Source organism: Echinops telfairi, unplaced genomic scaffold (genome assembly GCF_000313985.2).
Source record: "Echinops telfairi isolate 266 unplaced genomic scaffold, ASM31398v2 ScPeMD7_1;HRSCAF=3_0, whole genome shotgun sequence".
Lineage (NCBI taxonomy): Eukaryota > Metazoa > Chordata > Mammalia > Afrosoricida > Tenrecidae > Echinops > Echinops telfairi.
This window is the reverse complement of record NW_022103896.1, coordinates 27,301,771-27,319,865: the sequence shown is the minus strand read 5'-3', so window position 1 is coordinate 27,319,865 and position 18,095 is coordinate 27,301,771. Positions and strand designations below refer to the sequence as shown.

General features: G+C 36.6%; 1 protein-coding gene across 2 annotated transcripts in view; it reads right to left on the bottom strand.

Moving 5' to 3' along the window:
• The window catches only part of CSMD3 (CUB and Sushi multiple domains 3), a 1,328,144-nt gene that overhangs the window by 53,811 nt on the left and 1,256,238 nt on the right, over window positions 1-18,095 (bottom strand). For both annotated transcript variants that reach the window (XM_045286022.1, XM_030887469.2), the window contains 6 exons: window positions 12,779-12,952; window positions 10,882-11,055; window positions 9,964-10,149; window positions 6,253-6,426; window positions 3,934-4,116; window positions 749-925 (listed from right to left, as the gene is read on the bottom strand). In XM_045286022.1, the coding sequence (XP_045141957.1) occupies window positions 749-925; window positions 3,934-4,116; window positions 6,253-6,426; window positions 9,964-10,149; window positions 10,882-11,055; window positions 12,779-12,952 (1,068 nt within the window). The remainder of the gene's footprint in view (window positions 1-748; window positions 926-3,933; window positions 4,117-6,252; window positions 6,427-9,963; window positions 10,150-10,881; window positions 11,056-12,778; window positions 12,953-18,095) is intronic.

The window sequence follows — 18,095 nt, the reverse complement described above, 5'->3', positions numbered from 1 at the left end:
CCCTACACACAGCTACTCTACCACCAGGGTTCTGGCTCAATAAAATAAAAAAAAAATAATTGGGAACATTTTTAAATATCTTTGAAATGAGTAATTTCATTATAATGCCCAATCTCTAGCGTGTCATACTTTTTACCCTCTCAAGAGGGCGGATCACCTCTGAGGACCTCCTAAGGTAATGACGGTCTCCGCAGTCTTTACATGGACAATTTAGGGGCATTGAGTTCAGTCTTCAAGTTTTTCAACCATCACCATTCCTGAAATTTTCCATCCCCCTTAACAGAAGCTCAAAATCATATAAACATTGTGTCCTATAAGTTCAGTGTCCTCACAGCCTTCCCTCTCTGTCCTGCCTCCCCCTAGTAATCGCAAGTTAATTCTTTAGTCACTAGGGGAAGCACGAAATTCTCCAAGGGTATAACGGTTCATTAAACACTGCTGCAAACCGAAACCCTGGCAGACGGCCACTCCATAGAAGAAAGTGACAACTGTCTGCTGTAATAAACTTGGGAACTGATGGACAGTTCCACCTTCTTATCTAAGGCGACCGTGAGCTAGAATTGACTGGACTGCAAATCAATGGTACATATTCTAACCACAGCTCTATTACTCTGAAACGCAATACAGGTATTAACAAATGCATATTTTCATTCATTTCCAAACTTATGCACTTATTTTTTAAACTTATCAATATTTTCAACTAAATAGTAACACTTAAAAGTACTTAGAATACTTAGAAGAAACTTACTGGTACAGTTAGGTAGACTTCCAGACCATGTTCCATTGGCTGTACACTGTCTCACTGAAGGTCCAGAAAGGATATAGCCATCCATGCAGGAATAAATGACCGAACTAGAAAATGTGGTGCCATCAATTCGAAAGACTTTCCCATTGGCAGTTGTTCCTGGATTACCACACTGCACGGCTATAAAATAAAAATAATTAAGAGCATATAAAAAATACTGCCATTAGGAGTCCTCTCATAAAAAAATAACAACTAAATTATACTTAACATTGTCTGAAGGAACTCTATAACCATCAAAATTAAGAAATGAACTATCTTTCATAAGTGGTAAAAAAGGAAGATACAGTTAGGCTCATTTTATTAGTTTAATTACTAAGAATTCAAATCATGTAATAGCTTTCTCTGTTTTGCTTTTACATTTTTTTGGTAGCTTTGTTAAAAACTTTAAAAAGTGAATAATTACTAATGAGCATTGCCTTTGGGTGCCACAAAAATTGGAGAGAAAAATTATAAATTATTTTCCTTTTTAAAAAAATAAAATAGAATCAGAAGATGTGTAACAATAATGTGATAAACATGAGATTTATTCTGTAACGTTTTCCCAGAGGTATAAAATCAAATAGATTATTGAAATATCCGTGTTAAGAATGGAATTTTTCCCTCTCAATATATGTTTCAAATTCCTTGCCCTGGGGAAGGTTCCTTGGTAGCACGGTGACACAAATTACCTGCTCTTCAATACTAACCAACATGTTAGAGGTTTGCCCCTGCCCACTCATACTTGGGAAGAAAGTCCTAAGTACTTGCTTCCCTCAAGATTATAGCCTTGAAAACCCTATGAAATTCAGTACTTCATTTTATCACCTGGGGTTGCCTTCCGTCATAATTGACTTCATGGTATTGAGTTTGGTTTGGGTTTTAGTGTCTACAGATGTAATCCTGTTTAGAAAGAGGGGTTTTCTTTTGTTATGTTAGTGTGGTCCTATGAGTATAGGGTGACTCACTTCTGAATTATTGAAAGAGATAACAGACAGCCAAGGCACGGATGCAGAAGTTTATTTTCAGAAACCAGAAATTAGGCAAGTATGTCACCAACAGAACTGGTATGTCTGAGATATTTATTTGGATTTTTAGCCTCCAGAAGATCAGAAAATAAATTTCTGTTTGTTAAAATTACTGACTTTTTCTTAAAGCAGTACTAGATATTAAGACAAGAAATAGCACACATATGTTATTGATATAAGCATATTGTGGATCAGTATCAAAACATGATAATCTTTATTTGTAAACCAAGATGTACACATATTAAATGAATACAAGTTAAGGAACTAAGTTTTAGTAATGATTTTCACAAGTTTTCAACAGGAGCTATAAGCGTCAATTGCTCCTTATGATGAACTATGATACATGTTGTCTAGCTATTTACCATGAAAGGTAAAGGAAGTTTATTAAGTTGGCAATACTCCTTGTTATCAGAGGCCATTTTTGTATTATATGCAGTTCAAGGCTTTCTTGAAGAATATCAAGAATAATTATAGAAAGTGCCATCTATAAACCTTGTTGCTTAAGGATCTCATTCTGCCTCTTATTACGAGTGATGCTGTGCATGTGTTTGTGCTTTATATGTTTTCATGCATTCACGCATCCTGTCCAACACCAGATACCATCATTTTTAAAAAATTGATCATGTGCCAAAACTTCAGATTACTGAACACATGTTTGATATATTAATTTATTTTTCTACCAGAATTCTATCTAATTATTGGATAGTTTTATATTTTACTCTAAGTTATTTAATACAGTATGTTTAGAAGTAATTGTATGATAAGTGGGTTATGTGCCAAAAAACTTTAAAAAATCAGAAAAAAGTGAAAAGAATTCTACCCTCGACGTTCAACTCTATTAGGACTTTTATATACTTCCTTTCCTAGTTCCTCTTAAATGGATATCATTCTCATGATGTTAACAGAGTGCATCATTTAGAATCTTATTCTTTATTGCATTTTACTTGATTTTCTTTCGATTGCTTCATGGAACTGATTCTAACACTTTACTGACTATAAAATATTACTTCATGTAAATATACAAAATTTTAATAAGATTTTACCTGGGATTATCACTTATTTCTAATTCTTACTAGTTATATATAAAAAGAAACAAAAGAAAAAAAAAAAAGAAACAAAAGCTCTTCATAACAATGATTTTCTGAATATTTTAATGTTTCAAGCAAAAAAGCAAAGAAATGGCCATATTCTATGAAGTTGGTACAATTTTGTCAAGCTGCTCTCACCAAATGTTATAACAATAAAATTATTTCTAGAGATAATTTAAAGTACTACTTTGGTTGGGTCCAACCAGAGTATCATATTACCATTTTTTAACCAGAGGAAATGGATGCCTTGCCGTGTTAACAATATTTTTCTAATCTGTAGCTATGTTACATTTCCCTATGTATTTCATATCTTGTATTTTTGACATTTCTTCTGTCCACTCATCTACTAGCACACTATATTTGCTAATTGATTATAAGTTGCACAATTGAGATAATATAAATCTTATTATATTTGCTACCATTCATGATTCTCTATTACCTTTAATGTGCATGTTACCAAATCAGGGGCAGTACCAATTGTACTTTAGCTACAAAATATTTTTCTAGGTCAGTTGAATAAAGAACTGACTTAGCTATTACCCATGGACTAGAGAGCATCAGTACAGAGATTTTTGTCTTTGAAAAGGGAGATCAAGAAGTAAAGTGAATATTATTTTCTATATTTGACTCAGCAGAATATTTGTATATGACATATTTTTCTCCACAGCTATCTTTTCCAACTCCCTCCCCCATATAATGGGTAACTGAGCCCCTGCTCTATATTAAGACTACTAAAATCCATCTAAAGTAGAAAGCATTAACTTTCTATCTTTCCTAGAATATGCATATTAATTTTGAACACAGTAAAGGAGTTTCTACACTGTGTATCAATCAGAAATGCTAAGATGATTCGATTGGGAATGATTCTCCTATTTCATAAAGGCAGTACAGTATCAAGTATGCTACATAAATACCATTGCTAGGTTAGTATTTGCAAGACATCATCTTACAAAAGGAACGCCTTTTATAACAAGCATCGCTATGATAAGGTTTTAAGGTCTATCCTTTTCTGTAGAGGCCTCTCCTCTCATCTTACCTTTACATTCGGGCTGCTTCCCAGTCCAACTACCATTGGCTAAACATCTTCGTTCCTCTGAGCCATGAAGGGTATAACCGGTCTCACAAGCAAAACGCACGGCACTTTTGGTTCTGAAATCGCTTTCCTGTCTAGAGCCATGGCCAGGAGTGCCTGGATCACCACACGTCCCAGTAGCATCACCTGAAATTCAGCACAGTTAAAATTCATTCATTAACAGTAATTAGTTAATGGTTGTTGGAAGTGTTATTTTCTATTAGTAAATGTTACTGCAATTAAAAAGGTTAAGGACATTCTAGAGCTTACTTAATGATTAACCTAGTGTGTAAATTAAACAAACTGTATGACAAATGACAATGATAAATGACACTGAATCTATAACACTAAACCTTACTAAAGTAGCCATAAGATATGAATATTTATATCTTTGTTCTCTGAATTTCCTGACTATGTAAGATTCATTTTTCTCACTAGGATTGTATTGTGTTAGAAAGTATCAATGCTATGTTCTATAGCCTCAAATTTCTCCCTATAACTCTTTCTGCCAGATATCCTTGACCAAAGGTGCTGTGGCTCCAATATCTCAGATAAATTAAAAAAAATTATTATTATAAAATGTTCATATTTAAAGTCTTACTACTCATTTATTTAAAGATAACTTTATCAAGTTGTAGGGAGTCAGGAGTTCCAGGTTGCCTATTAATAACAAAGAAAGTAAGGAAAGACAATTGCCTTCAACAAGCTTATTAGCATGTTTTTATTGCTAATAAATTTACAACCATCGATACTCTATGAGGCAGTTCTACCCTGTCCTAGAGGGCTACTGGGAGTCAGAATATATTCAACAGCAGTGAGTTTGGTTTTAGTTTATATTCACCAATTGTGGAATTAATAGATAATGGGGCCACTCAATGATTATCTGTATCCTATCTACTGTATAAATATGAAAAATAGCTTTAAAATCTAAGAGCAACTAAAGGGTACTGAAATTAATGTTCTTAATATCTGATATCTTTTTCTTATAAAGCTTCGAGAGGAAATACTCAACATTGTTTTCTCCTTCATCAATAAAACGAAAAGGAAAACAAGATTTCAGATGGATAACAGTTGTACACACTAACAGATGAGGGCTCGCCACCACGCATCTGTCAGCTTGATGTACCATGGTGGCATGAGTCCCCTTGAGGAAGCCACATCACCAGGATTTCAATTACCCGCAGGGTCATCCACAGTGAGCAGATTTCAGTGTAGCTTCAAGATTAAGAACAGACTACAAAGACGGAATAGGTCCCCTTGTGTATGTTTGTCATTGAAAGCCTTTTCCAAGTTGACAGGAGTAAGGGAGAAGAATCAATGTGTTTGAAGTAAGTTCCTGGGAAGGAATAGTCAACGTCCCATAGATGCCAAAAGAACTAACACACCGAACTCCGGAGACTACAGCCAGGATATTCCTTAGAGACGAGGACGGTGAGAATTCATCTCATGCATTTTGGACATGTTCTCAGGAGAGACCAGTCCCTGGAGAAGGGCACCATGTTTGGTCACGTCCATGGGCAGAGGGGAAGGCCCTGCACCAGATGGGTTGAGAGAGTGCCTGCAACCAGAGGCTCACGCACAAGGACAATCGTGAGGATGGTGCAGGACTGTGCAGGGTTTCTTTGAGTTTTGCATACGGTTGGGGACTGACTGGATGGGAGCAGACAACGACAACAATGTGTATTACCCCCACTTCTAGAAAGTGTTATGGTCTTACTTATTCAAAGACAGATTTGTTAATTCCTCTGGAAGCCCACAGTGTATCCAATATTCTTAGCCCACTCCATCAATCCAATATGCCATTTTTTGGTCTTCTTTATTCATCATTTATTTCAAAGTCAAATATAACTAAACTCTAATAGAGTTCTAACAGAGTTCTGATAGAACCACTTCCATAAGATCGCCTCCTAGAGAAACACATATTTTATATTTGCTAAAATTGAATAACTACTTAAGTGTGACTGGTTTAAATATTTTAATGAGCAAATGAATTTACACAGAATAGCATCCTAAAACCACCTAATTATTTACATTATTTAAAACACCTAACAGAATTAAAAACATATACCTGTAATTTATCATCCATACAATTGGTATTAATTTTCCTCTAATTTATATTATCTTATTTCTAAAATTCCTTAAATGTATTCCAGCAAATGTATAAGCATGGTGTTAGCTGTACCGTGAGATTTTTATAAGATAAATGTATGACTTGCTCAGGCACAAATCCTAGTAATGCTACTCTAATTTCCACACACAATATCCAATTTTTCCACTGAGTACCTGAGCAATGAGGTTGTGAGCCACTCCAATGGCCATTTAATTGGCAAGTTCTTGATGACGAGCCTAGAAGGGTGCGCTTTCCTGTGCAGGAATAGTGAACAGTAGACCCAACGGTATACTTCTCACCAGACAGGACTGCATTAGGAGGAACGCCAGGGTGTCCACAGTCAATCACTACAATACATAATTATTGAATATACAATTTTTTATATCTCCTATCGAACAACCTGTACCAACACATTTATAAAATAAAACAGAAGTAAGTTTGTTGCTCAAACATGTAACACTTCCAACGATCAAATATATATAATATAATTGGCGTTTTAAAATTAACCAAGTTTTCCATGATACTAGGTATTCTGGTAATCCATACACCCTAAGGATATGTCTGACAGTCATGTTATAAACTAAGTAAAAGTAAATGACTGACTCAGACCCAGCGGTATGTTTGAGAGCAGTAAATGTCTGTGATTATGTATATGTTCCCATTTCTTAACAAAGATGGGTGGAATTAGGATGAAGAATGATGAGAACTGCTTTAATAAGGACACATGTTGCCATAAAAATGCAAACCCATTGCATTGAGTCAAGACAGCGTGGGATTGCAACAGGATTTCTGAGACTGTAAATCATTACAGAACAAGGCAGCCTCATCTTTCTCCCATGACGTAGCTGCTGGGTTTGTACTACCGGCCTTCCAGTTAGGATCCCAGCCCAACCAAAAATGCCATGTTGGTTTCAAAAAGAGTTTATAAAAGTAGGAAAGATTTTATTGGTGGGTGAGAGGTAATGACGATGTGATAGTGTCATACAATAGAGTCTGTAATAGAATAATTCCAACTCCGTTCATTAATGAATAATTATGCTGTAAAAAGAAAAGCCCTACTCATAGGCAGTGTCTGATATCACAATCACAGAATGATCTATCTAAGCTAGCAGTGGCTTGGGAATTTAATGTGTACACTCTTAACTATAATTGGTAAAAATGATTGAATTCAACATACCTCTAGACAGAGTATTAAGCAAAACACAAGAGGCAATAAACTTAACCTACCACTGGGGAGTGCTAAAGGTGATAATAAAGAGGCAAAACGTATACGAAAGCTAAGAAATCCTAAAACACCACATGTTCACATTTCCTACAAAAAGTATACAGTTCAAATATAATGTTGAAGTTACATAAGGTCCAGTCACTGAATTATTCAATTGGACTACTAAGTCTACAAAAGACACTCAAATGATTTTCAAGGAGTCAATATTTGATTAAATTATTTGCAAAGTATCTAGAAATTTAAAGAGCCATCCTAAATTAACACTTCTTCTCTACATCAATATTGTCACAAATTTTCATAAATGCTCATATCATGAACATAAAAAAGTCTGCATAGTGCATGTTCATATAACTTGACAAATTAGAAATTCTAGTATAACCAAAAGTTATTTTACTTTCTAAATGATTTCTTGATGTACTATTTTAGTCTATACAGTCATTTTCCTCTACTCTACTTCTGCTCCAGGACCCCTGGGAAAATGGGGAGATACTAATGATGAATATAAGAACAAATAAAGTGTTCTTTTTTTTTTTTTTTCCATAATATCATTTAAAGACACTGGTAAGACACTGATACTGGGACCTTGGCCTCTTGCTGTCGCATCACCCTTGGTCCCCACTGCCTGTACCTCTGGTTACCAACCACCCCATGGCTGGTCACATCCAAGGCCTCCGTTTCTGGGCCTGCACGAGACTACGTACCCCAGTCTCTGTGTGCTCTGCAGGTGGAGGTTCCTCTGCCCAGGCTACTCTTTCTTATAAGGGCCCCTGTGTGCTTAAATACTCGGTTTCTGGGGAAGAGGCATCCAACTGTTTTCACAGAAACAGCCGAGGGGAGGGTGTGGGGTATGGAGAGAGAATGGGAGCGGGGACACTGCCGGTGGCCTTGGTAACTTCGGCTGCAAGCATTGAAGCCCTCAATAGATACGGTATGGCTGTCCTCATATGCAGGCGGGGACAGATCAGAGCCTGGGGCACCATGCCTGACTCAGGCACAGGAAGGCTTTGTGACGAAGTCAATGTTCTCGTTGGCTGTGATGCAGAGGAGTCTTGGGCACCAGCACCCCTCCATACCTGGACAGGGAAGGACTTGTCTCTTATGCAAATGAGGTTGAGACCAAGTTGAGCCCTGCCTTTATTCTGTGGGGTGGCGGATGCCTCTAAAATGCCTAGGGGGCTGTCTTCTGCAGTCTGTTAATCAGCTGGAAAAGGAGAAATAGACAACATGGATGAAGCCAGCTGCTTCACCGGAGCCACTGCTATGTAGGCAACCACGGTGACCACGACTGGACCGTTCCGTCTCCAGACAGGGCGCTTGGAAACCATTTTCTCTCCGCATCACCCCTCCTTTCTCACTTTTTGAAAACTACCAAATCTTCTGTTTCTCTAGGACAGTCATGGACTTCTTAGAAGGCTGCAGACACAATCCTTCATGCCCCACGCCTGAACTGAAAAGCCAAGGGCCTCCGGACCGGTCTTGGTTGAGAACTCAAAGACAGCAAGTTTAGCAGGCAGGCCGGCCGGCCCTCCAGGGCAGGGTGGAACTTCCACTGGCCGTCCTGTTGGGCCGTTGGCAGGCTGAAGCCTCCGCCTCTGGTCACCACTCACCCTTCACTCCATTCCACTCCTCCTCCTGTCTCCTACTCAGCACAGCACCAGACTTCTCTAACGAATCGGGGAGACGCTGAGGAGTCTGGAAGAGCCCCAGCCAGTCCGGGGCTCCTGTGTCTGGTGTCCGCGGATGAGCTTTGATAAAGTGTTCTAAAACTGATTATAGTGATGATTGTACCATTCTTGGTGTAACTGAACTATTGAATTGTATGGCATGTGAATTGTAACCAAAGAAATCTGTGTTTGAAAAGTTAGTCTGGGAATCCCCCAGGGGCAGTCTACCTTGTTCTACAGGCATGCTATGGGTCAGCATCAACTCAAGGGGAGTGAGTTTGCTTTTTAGTGTATTATGTTCAAGATTCAGCAAATCTTTGAGACATATCCTCTATCTTATCTTGTCATACCAGTGGACAGAATTCCTAGAATCTAGATTCACTTTTCTGTGTCTTGACAGAATTTTGACTTATTTCAATTAACATATTTTTCTCACTATATGTGCTAATTATGTAATTTAGCTGCTCATTATCTTCTACAACTACTCATACAATATATAACAAAATGCTGACTCCTTAAGTATTTCCTAATTTTAATGTTGATGATTATGAACAACATGTGTATCTGTCTGCACGATGCCAATATTTAAATTCATTAAGTTTTAAGTGACCCCTTTGTCTAAATTTCAAATACGCTGAAGTTGTATAGATTGTGTACATTGAATTAATTTGACTGTAATAAAATTTGAAATATTTGTACAAAAGGTATATTTTAAATGTAGCTTCCTTTCAAGAGACAGAAATACCATATACTATGTAATATTTTATCTCATATTCTTTAAAATTCAAATTTTAAGAATGAGAATTATCCATTATATTAATATTGAGAAAAATGGCTCCTAGGCATCAAATTGACCAAGTAGAGGGAAGAGAAGATTCAAAGCCATAAAAGAATAAAATCAATATTCGTTCTTTTTATATATAGATAAATAGATTGTAAGGTTCATAAATGTGCATAAAGTTTTTCTCAAGGAAAAATTCACATTATCTACTTACTGATACATTCTGGTAATGGTTTGTCCCAGTGTCCATTTGGTTGACATATCAAAACCGAAGATCCAAATAAAAAGTATCCAGGATTGCAGTCATAGAACACTACAGTGCCATATGTGAAATTCCCATGTTCTATTTTACTTTCTCTTTTGGAATTGGCTGGAATTCCAGGATCAGAACAGTTGACCACTAAACAAATTAGAATTTTAAATTATGTTTTAAGTAATGCACATGAACTTATTTAAATTTCTATTAGATAATCAGAAAAGTAGTGTAAAAATAAATTTTATCTAACCAAAAAAATTTCCAAATTGGGGCTTTCCAGACAATGCACTAAAATCTGTGTACTTGAAAGTATAGAACAAAGTAAAACTATTGCAAGTCCACAATCCTATACTGAGTAAAAAACTGAAGAGAATCATCATTTTTAGATTATAATTAAGCCATAAGAAGAGTGAAGAAAAATGATAATTCGTATTTTAACAGATAATATGAATATATCACACATTTAAAATTAGGGAAACAAGCAAATTTCATTCCATTTCTATAGAGAAAATTAAATAAGTTTCAATTCAGATATCATAGCAATTGTAGTTTTGGAAATATATATGTAAAGATAATAAATGACAAATGAGAGTTCCACTAATTATAAAGTATATGACAACACAAATATGTCGATTGTTTTATATGCAATCATGGTTAATAAAATTAAACAAATGTAGTCTTCCACTTTTACCTCCCCAAAATTAAAGAGTTGAGAAAAAAGAATGCTTCGTTTCTGAGCTCATATAATTATTAAGTGTTTCTTTTATTGGCTATACACTTTCCACTGCTCTGCCCAAACTATTTAAATGCTTTCATCGATGTTTATACAGACATCCTGCTAGTATGTCCCATGCGGTAAGAGAGTTTCACTTTTACCTTTGCACACAGGTGGAGGATGGCTCCACTGCCTATTGGCCTGGCACTGCGCCTTTGTTGGTCCTTGCATAAGATATCCAATATTGCAAGAGAAAGTTACCACATCATTGAAGTTGAATCCATTTCCACTTGTTCTTCCGTAAATTGGACTACCAGGGTGCCCACAGCTAACAGCTAACAGTGATGCGGGGGGTGTGTAATATCCAAAAGAAAAGAATATTTGCCAATCAGTCATTTCATGAACATCATGATATTGCATAATCACTATAAAGCAGAGCAATCATTCATTTTAGGTATAAATATATTTAAAGAACTTTTATTAATGCAAAAGAATAAAGCACATTTTCAATATATTTGCTTATAGTCAAAGCATATTGTAAATAGAGAATAATAAACAATTATTATTTCTGCAAATGATATGTAAATGTTTGAATTTCATTTTATCAGTGAAATTTTCAATAGTTTTTAGGGAAGAGTCAATGGAAGCCGACATCACAAATTCATATCAGATAATAAAGAATGACCTTCAAGATTTAGTTGAATAGAAAACCTTGAATGCAGATTTTATGTAGAAATTTGTTATATTAAAATTTTACTTAATCTTTTATGTAATCAATTTTATTTAGTTATGCATACTTAAGCAAAAGAATGTTTTCAAAATAAATTAATGTAATTATATTATGTGGACCATATGAATTTAAATATATTTTATCATACATTAATATACTGTATATTATATACTCTCATTAACACGGTGAGAAAACCCACAGTATCAGTCTCAAAAGCAGTCATATTGCTTTATTTTCCTATTAGCGTTTGTTAATTTAGCACAATTTTTAAAACATACTGACATTAATTAGATGAACTACTTATATTATTTGAATGCTATAGTTCTACTGTAGATTTTATGTAGTGCTGGTGTTCCCCAAACCCTCTATTTCTATGTGTGCTTTTATTGTATTATCTTACTCTATTAATCAGAGCAACGCCAGTAATAGTGCTTCATAATTGGCCACAGTGAAAGATCATAGTCACTTTTAGTACTTTTCAAAATGACCCAAGAGCAATTATTTTTCAGTTTTATTCTTAAAGTCAACCTACTCATTTGGAAATTTAAGTGCGTCGTATTCTTGTTTAAAATTATCGATAAAGAAACCAGCTTCAGCCCGAGGGCCCATTCTCGTTTACAGTCTCCATTATTTAACAAGAAAAACAGTGATATCTGGCGATGCTTGAATATAGATGAAATGGAAGGAATCGAGGGCAGAGGCAAGACGCATATTGCTGTCTTTAAATCATTTGACAGTCTGAGTGAGTGTATAATGTGCACGTATGTGTGCGTGTGTGTGTGAGAGAAAAGAAATTTGAATAGTTACCTATATGCTATATTAATCTATTAAATCTAACACAAAAGATTTTCCATGAAGCCAGAATTCTAATAAAATTCTGTTGATTGAATACACATTTGACAATAATGGAAATTATAAATATGGATAAAAACAATCACAAAATAAATTATTTCCCAGAACCCACACTAAAAGCCTCAAGTGTAATTTTTTCTAAAGTCTCCACAATTCATAGTTTCTCCCACCTGATCTTAAAGAAGACCTGTTCCTTAGAGCTATAGGCTGAGCATTGGGCTAATCACCACACAGTTGGTGGGTCCAACCCACCAGCTATTCCTGGGGAGAAAGATGAGGTTATCTGCTCCCAGTATCCGGTCTCTAGTTATCAACTGGTGGCTTGATGAATACATGGTAGAGACTAGTGCAGAGCCACAAAAGGCTAAATTGTGGGAATTTAGCTTCTGACTTTGTCCAGGCACACTTTTTGCGTGTGTCTGTACACAATTGCACGGAAAGCCAAGTGTGTCACTTCTTTTGCCTTGCTTACTTACGCACACAGGATGGGAGCTGACCAGACCAATTATGATCCTGTTGACAGATTCGAACTGAAGAACCAATCAGCCGAAAACCAGGATTACACTGATAGACAACTGTATCTCTGTATCCATAATTTTCTCCAATGACTTGACCGTTAACAATGAGCTCTGGAATTCCACAGTGACCCGCTGAAATAGGCAGCAAATTAGCATTTTAAGTCTTGTGATGTGTTTTGTTTGTTTAAACATGCATCATCTCTTAAGTTTTAACTTTATCTAGCAGAACACAATATATCATTGAAACACTATGATGTAAAGCATTCAAGCTTAAGATAAATGCTTTAAATGAGGACAAATGACACGCATACCTCTTCATTGCTACAGATTTTTCATAGGGCAATTTGCTCATCATCTAGTTATTTTTATAGGTTCACTAAAATATTAAAATGAATTATGAACAGCAGTATCAGTGAAACCCAATAAAGAGCGAAACCATTGGCATAAATATATTACTCTTTGCATACAAGAGAAAGGAAGGTTATTCAGCATCTAAATAAATTAAACAGCAATGTTCAATAAGCATCCAAAACTAAATGCATGGGAGTTTCCCCTTCCAGCACTGGCAGTGTAGTCTCTTTGGATGAATCCTTCCTTCGATAAAAATAGCCTGCCTTAGATATTCTGAATAAAATAGGCAGATTCATTACCTAAAGACACACAAAAGTAAACGAAAGCAGAGAGACCTAAGAAGAGGTCAACCAGTGAACACCGGAACAGTCTAGGGTGGGATTCCACTTTTATAACTCCGAGCTGAGAACATCTGCCAATCATTGCCACTTGGTGCAGAAAAAAATGAAGATATAAATCTTCAGTCTTCCTGGCATACACCAAAGCACATAGGTCTTACATTGTCTGTAAGGTGGTACAGCATTGAGTTTGCGTCTAAGGACATGATGAAAGTAAGCGTATGAATGGCACCTGACAGAGCTTTTAAACATGTAAAGAGGCAGTTGGGCTTAGTGGTTACCGGTTGGACTGCTAACTACAAGGACAGCATTTGCACCCAGTGGCCGTTCCGCAGGAGAAAGACGAGGCTCTCATACGGTCGAGAGTTAGTCTCACAAAGCCGCCCGGGCTGTTCTGTGCTATATGATGGGACCACTGTGATTTGGGATGGCAGGATGGCAGTGAGAATTGACAAATTAACATGAAATTTTAAAAGTTATTGAATTCTAAAAATGGTAGAAAGAAGAAGGGGAGGGGAAAACAGATTATAAATATAAACAATATAGTAAAGTGTTGTTGCTGTGGTTGTTTTTGTTAGGTGCCATTAAATCGGCTCCTACTTGTAGCACACTTGTGCACAACAGAATGAAGCACCGCTAGATTCTGTGCTGCCCTGTGCCCGAGCCCATTGCTGCAGCCACTGCTTAAAACCACCTCGCCGAGGGCCTGCCTCGTTTTCACTGCCCTGCCACTTTACCAAGCAGGATGTCCTTCTCCAGGAACTGGTGTCTTCTGACCACATGCACAAGTCATCTTAATAACTAAACACACATGAACTGAACACAGCAATTAAAGTCAGTGATTTTCAAAATGGATTTTAAACTTATAAGAGTGTATAGTATCCATTCTAAAAAAAGGTGCATAAGCCAAATTCAAAACCACGTTTAGTCCACTCGCAGCAGCCCTAGAAGGTTATAAATATTTATGGAAGCCAACTGCTCATCTTTCTCCAAGAGAGGGGTTGGCGCCTCCCACCCCTGGGTTAGCAGTGGAACATTTGAACCACTGAGCTACCAGGGCTTACTTTCAGACACTCAGAAATAACTCACTCTCTAGTCCAGCGGTTCTCAACCTGTGGGGGCCGCAACCCCTTTGGTGGTCGAACGGCCCTTTCACAGGCGTTGCCCTATTCATAGCAGTAGCAAAATGACAGTGATGAAGTAGCAAGGAAAATAATTTGATGGTTGGGGGTCACCACAACATGAGGAACTGTATGAAAGGGCCGCAGCATTAGGAAGGTGGAGAACCACTGCTCTAAGGAGTATTCTGACTCACAGCAACCCTATAGGACAGCATAGAACTGCCCTTATGAGTTTTCAGGACTGCAACTTTTTGCTGCCGTAGAAAGCTAATCTTTTTTCCCCAAGGAACAGCTGGTGGGTTCTAGCAGCCCACATGTACCCCCCTAGACCACCAGGGCTTCCTTTCAGACAGAGATAGATTGAAATACATGATTGAAAATTATGTGCCATTCCGAGGTGTTGAATGGATCACTGAAGACAAATGGGTGCATAAGCAAATGTGCATAAGCAAAAAGTCTCTTCCTGGTTCCACCTAATATTGTTTTATTACCTTTAAGTGCAAAATATCCAGAGAGAGAGGGAAGAAATATAAAGAGAGCGAGAGGAGGAGGGGGAGGGAGTAGAGTGAAAGTAAACTAGTATGTTGAGAAAGAGAAAGCACAATGGTCATATTGTCAGATGACATATGTAGAATATCTCATTTAATAGAATCTTCGAATTAATAAGTAATTTTAGCAATGTTCCAGTACAATCAGCAAATATTTATGGTAATTTTATATTTTACTTACTAGTGGCAAACAATTGGCAAATGTAATTAAAAATGAACATTTTAATTTCCTGGATACTTCTGTAAAGATTCATTCGCAGGTACCGCAAAATAAAGGCTCAGTGAAACCATTTGCAAAAACAAACAAACAAACCACCAAAAACCAACCTGTGAAACATAGTTCTATTGTTAAACCTTTTATGTTTAATTGCCTTTTGTTATGTATTAGAGAGTTATCTATTTATTCTGTCCGCATGGTCTTCAGACAATATGTGTTTTATGAATAGTTCCTGCTATGCTGTGACTTGTTTATTTACTTTTTGATGCTGTCTTTTGAAAAGAGAAGCTTTTAATTTCGGTAAAGTTTCATGATTTTACTGTAAATCAAACTTACTTGATGACAACTGGTGGTTTAAAAAAATCAAAAGTTCTCAGGGTTAAATTTAGCAACACACACACCCACACAAAATATCTCTGTTTAATCTCCAAAACCATGCTGTTGAAAAGCATATTCAAGAATGCCCAAATAAGAAACATAGTATGTTTATTAATTGGAAAACTCAATATTAAATCCCAATTCTCTCTAATTAATCTGCAGAGTTAAAAATACCCAATTAATTTTCCCATCATGACATATGTGTGTGTGCGCTATTGTTTGTATGTGTGTGTTTCTGTCTTTCTTGTTTAATAGGAAACTATAAGCTAATTCTAAACTTACATATTTGTTTAATTGTAAAGGAGTATCGCAAGTTACCTTGAAAAATAAGAACAAATTTGCAAGAGCTAGAAACTAGACTTCAAGACCTACCAAAAAATCTTTTCAACAAATAACGGCAGAAAACCATATTTTAAAAATCACACTATTTCACATTATAACCAGTGACTATAGAAAGGGTGATCATAACTCTAAAATTAAAAAGGTTCCAGGAAAAAAATGAGAAAAATAATCATTGAGATGTTGGGCGTCTTAAAAAACAGCAAAAATATTAAACATTCAAGAAAAAAATCATGAAACTTTACTGAAATTAAAAGCTTCTCTTTTCAAAAGACAGCATCAAAAAGTAAATAAACAAGTCATAGCATAGCAGGAACTATTCATAAAACACATATTGTCTGAAGACCATGCGGACAGAATAAATAGATAACTCTCTAATACATAACAAAAGGCAATTAAACATAAAAGACAAGACAATTTACAAGGAAAACTGATCAATAAGCCCATGAAAATGTTCTCAATATCAGTAGTCAAGGTAATATAAAATAAAGTCTCATGGAATACATCTATGCACACAACAGATACGCTGATCTTTGATATTTTCCCAAGAAAAATGAACGCATATGTCCACAAAAATACTTTCACATGAATATTCATAGCAGCTTTATCCACTGAAGCAAAGCACAAGATGCAGCATAGGCACATATCAACAGGAAAAGAGCAAACCTGTGGCATATTGATATACTGTGGAATTCTATTCAAATTAAGAAAAGAGAGATACACAGCCAGATGAAGAAGACTAAAGGAAATCATACCAAAGGCATCTCTGTTACTATCTCATTCTTATGTCGTTCTTGAAAGTGAAAAATGAATCTATGGTGAAAAATTAAAAAGATCATCATTGCCTCAGGGGAAGGGAAAGGGAATAGTGGAGTGTGAACAATTATGAATTAATTTTTTGAAGTCATGTCAGTACTCTATATTGATAGAGGTCTGTATTACAACAGTGCATAATTTCTGTTGGATGCCAACGGATACGTTCCAACTCAGGAACAGAATAAACCTTGCCCTACCCTGCGCCCTCCTCCCACTCATCACGATGTTGGAGCCACTGGTTCCACCATCGAGAACATCCATTTCATTGCCGTCTCCCTCTGGTGTTGCTGAGCTCTGCTTCTCCACGCATGCTCGGCACTGGTTCCTCTTGACAATATTTCCAAAGTAAGGGAGGCCAAATCTCTTCTTTTATTTTTGCCGAGTCTCTTCTTGGGGCATTCTGACGACTTCTTCTCACACAGATCTGTTCTTTCTTCTTGAAATCTAATGTATGGGGTCTATTGCTCACCAATACCACAATTCAGAGGCATCAAATCTCCTTGGTCATCCTCCGGCAGTCACCACTGAAAACATCATGGCCTGGGTCAGGCTTATTTTACTCTCCCAGGTGGCATTGTTACTTTTCAAGATCTGAACGATCTTGAAATATGCATATTTGTCCACTGTGATCTGCGTTTTCGTTCCTTGACAATTGCTTCAGTGGGCATTGATTGTGGAGAGAAGTAAAATAAAATCCTTGACAACTTCTGTATTTTCTCTGTTTACCACGTCGTTGCTTAATGGTGCATGTGTGAAGATTTGTTTGTTTGTTTGTTTTCTCTATCTTGAGGTAAAATGTAAACTAGAAGCTGCAATCTTTTATTTTTATCAGCAAGTGCTTCCGGTCTGCTTCACTTTCAGCAAGACCTGGGTCCTTTCGGCACATCACAGATTTGTAAGGAGATTTCCTCTGATTCTGAAGCTGTGATCTTCTTCCTACTTGCAGTCAATGCATCTCAACTGAACGATCAATTTTATATTGAAAAAGTTGGCAAAATTCTTCCATTTATTTAATGTTGGAATCAGTGGTTGGTAAATAATTTTGAGGTGTAGTCATATTAACGGATCTTCCTTGTTGTTTTGGGGTGCCATCAGGTGGGTTCTGACCCAAAGCGACTGTATGCACAACAAAGCAAGGCACTGCATGGCTCTCCGCAGTGCTCATGT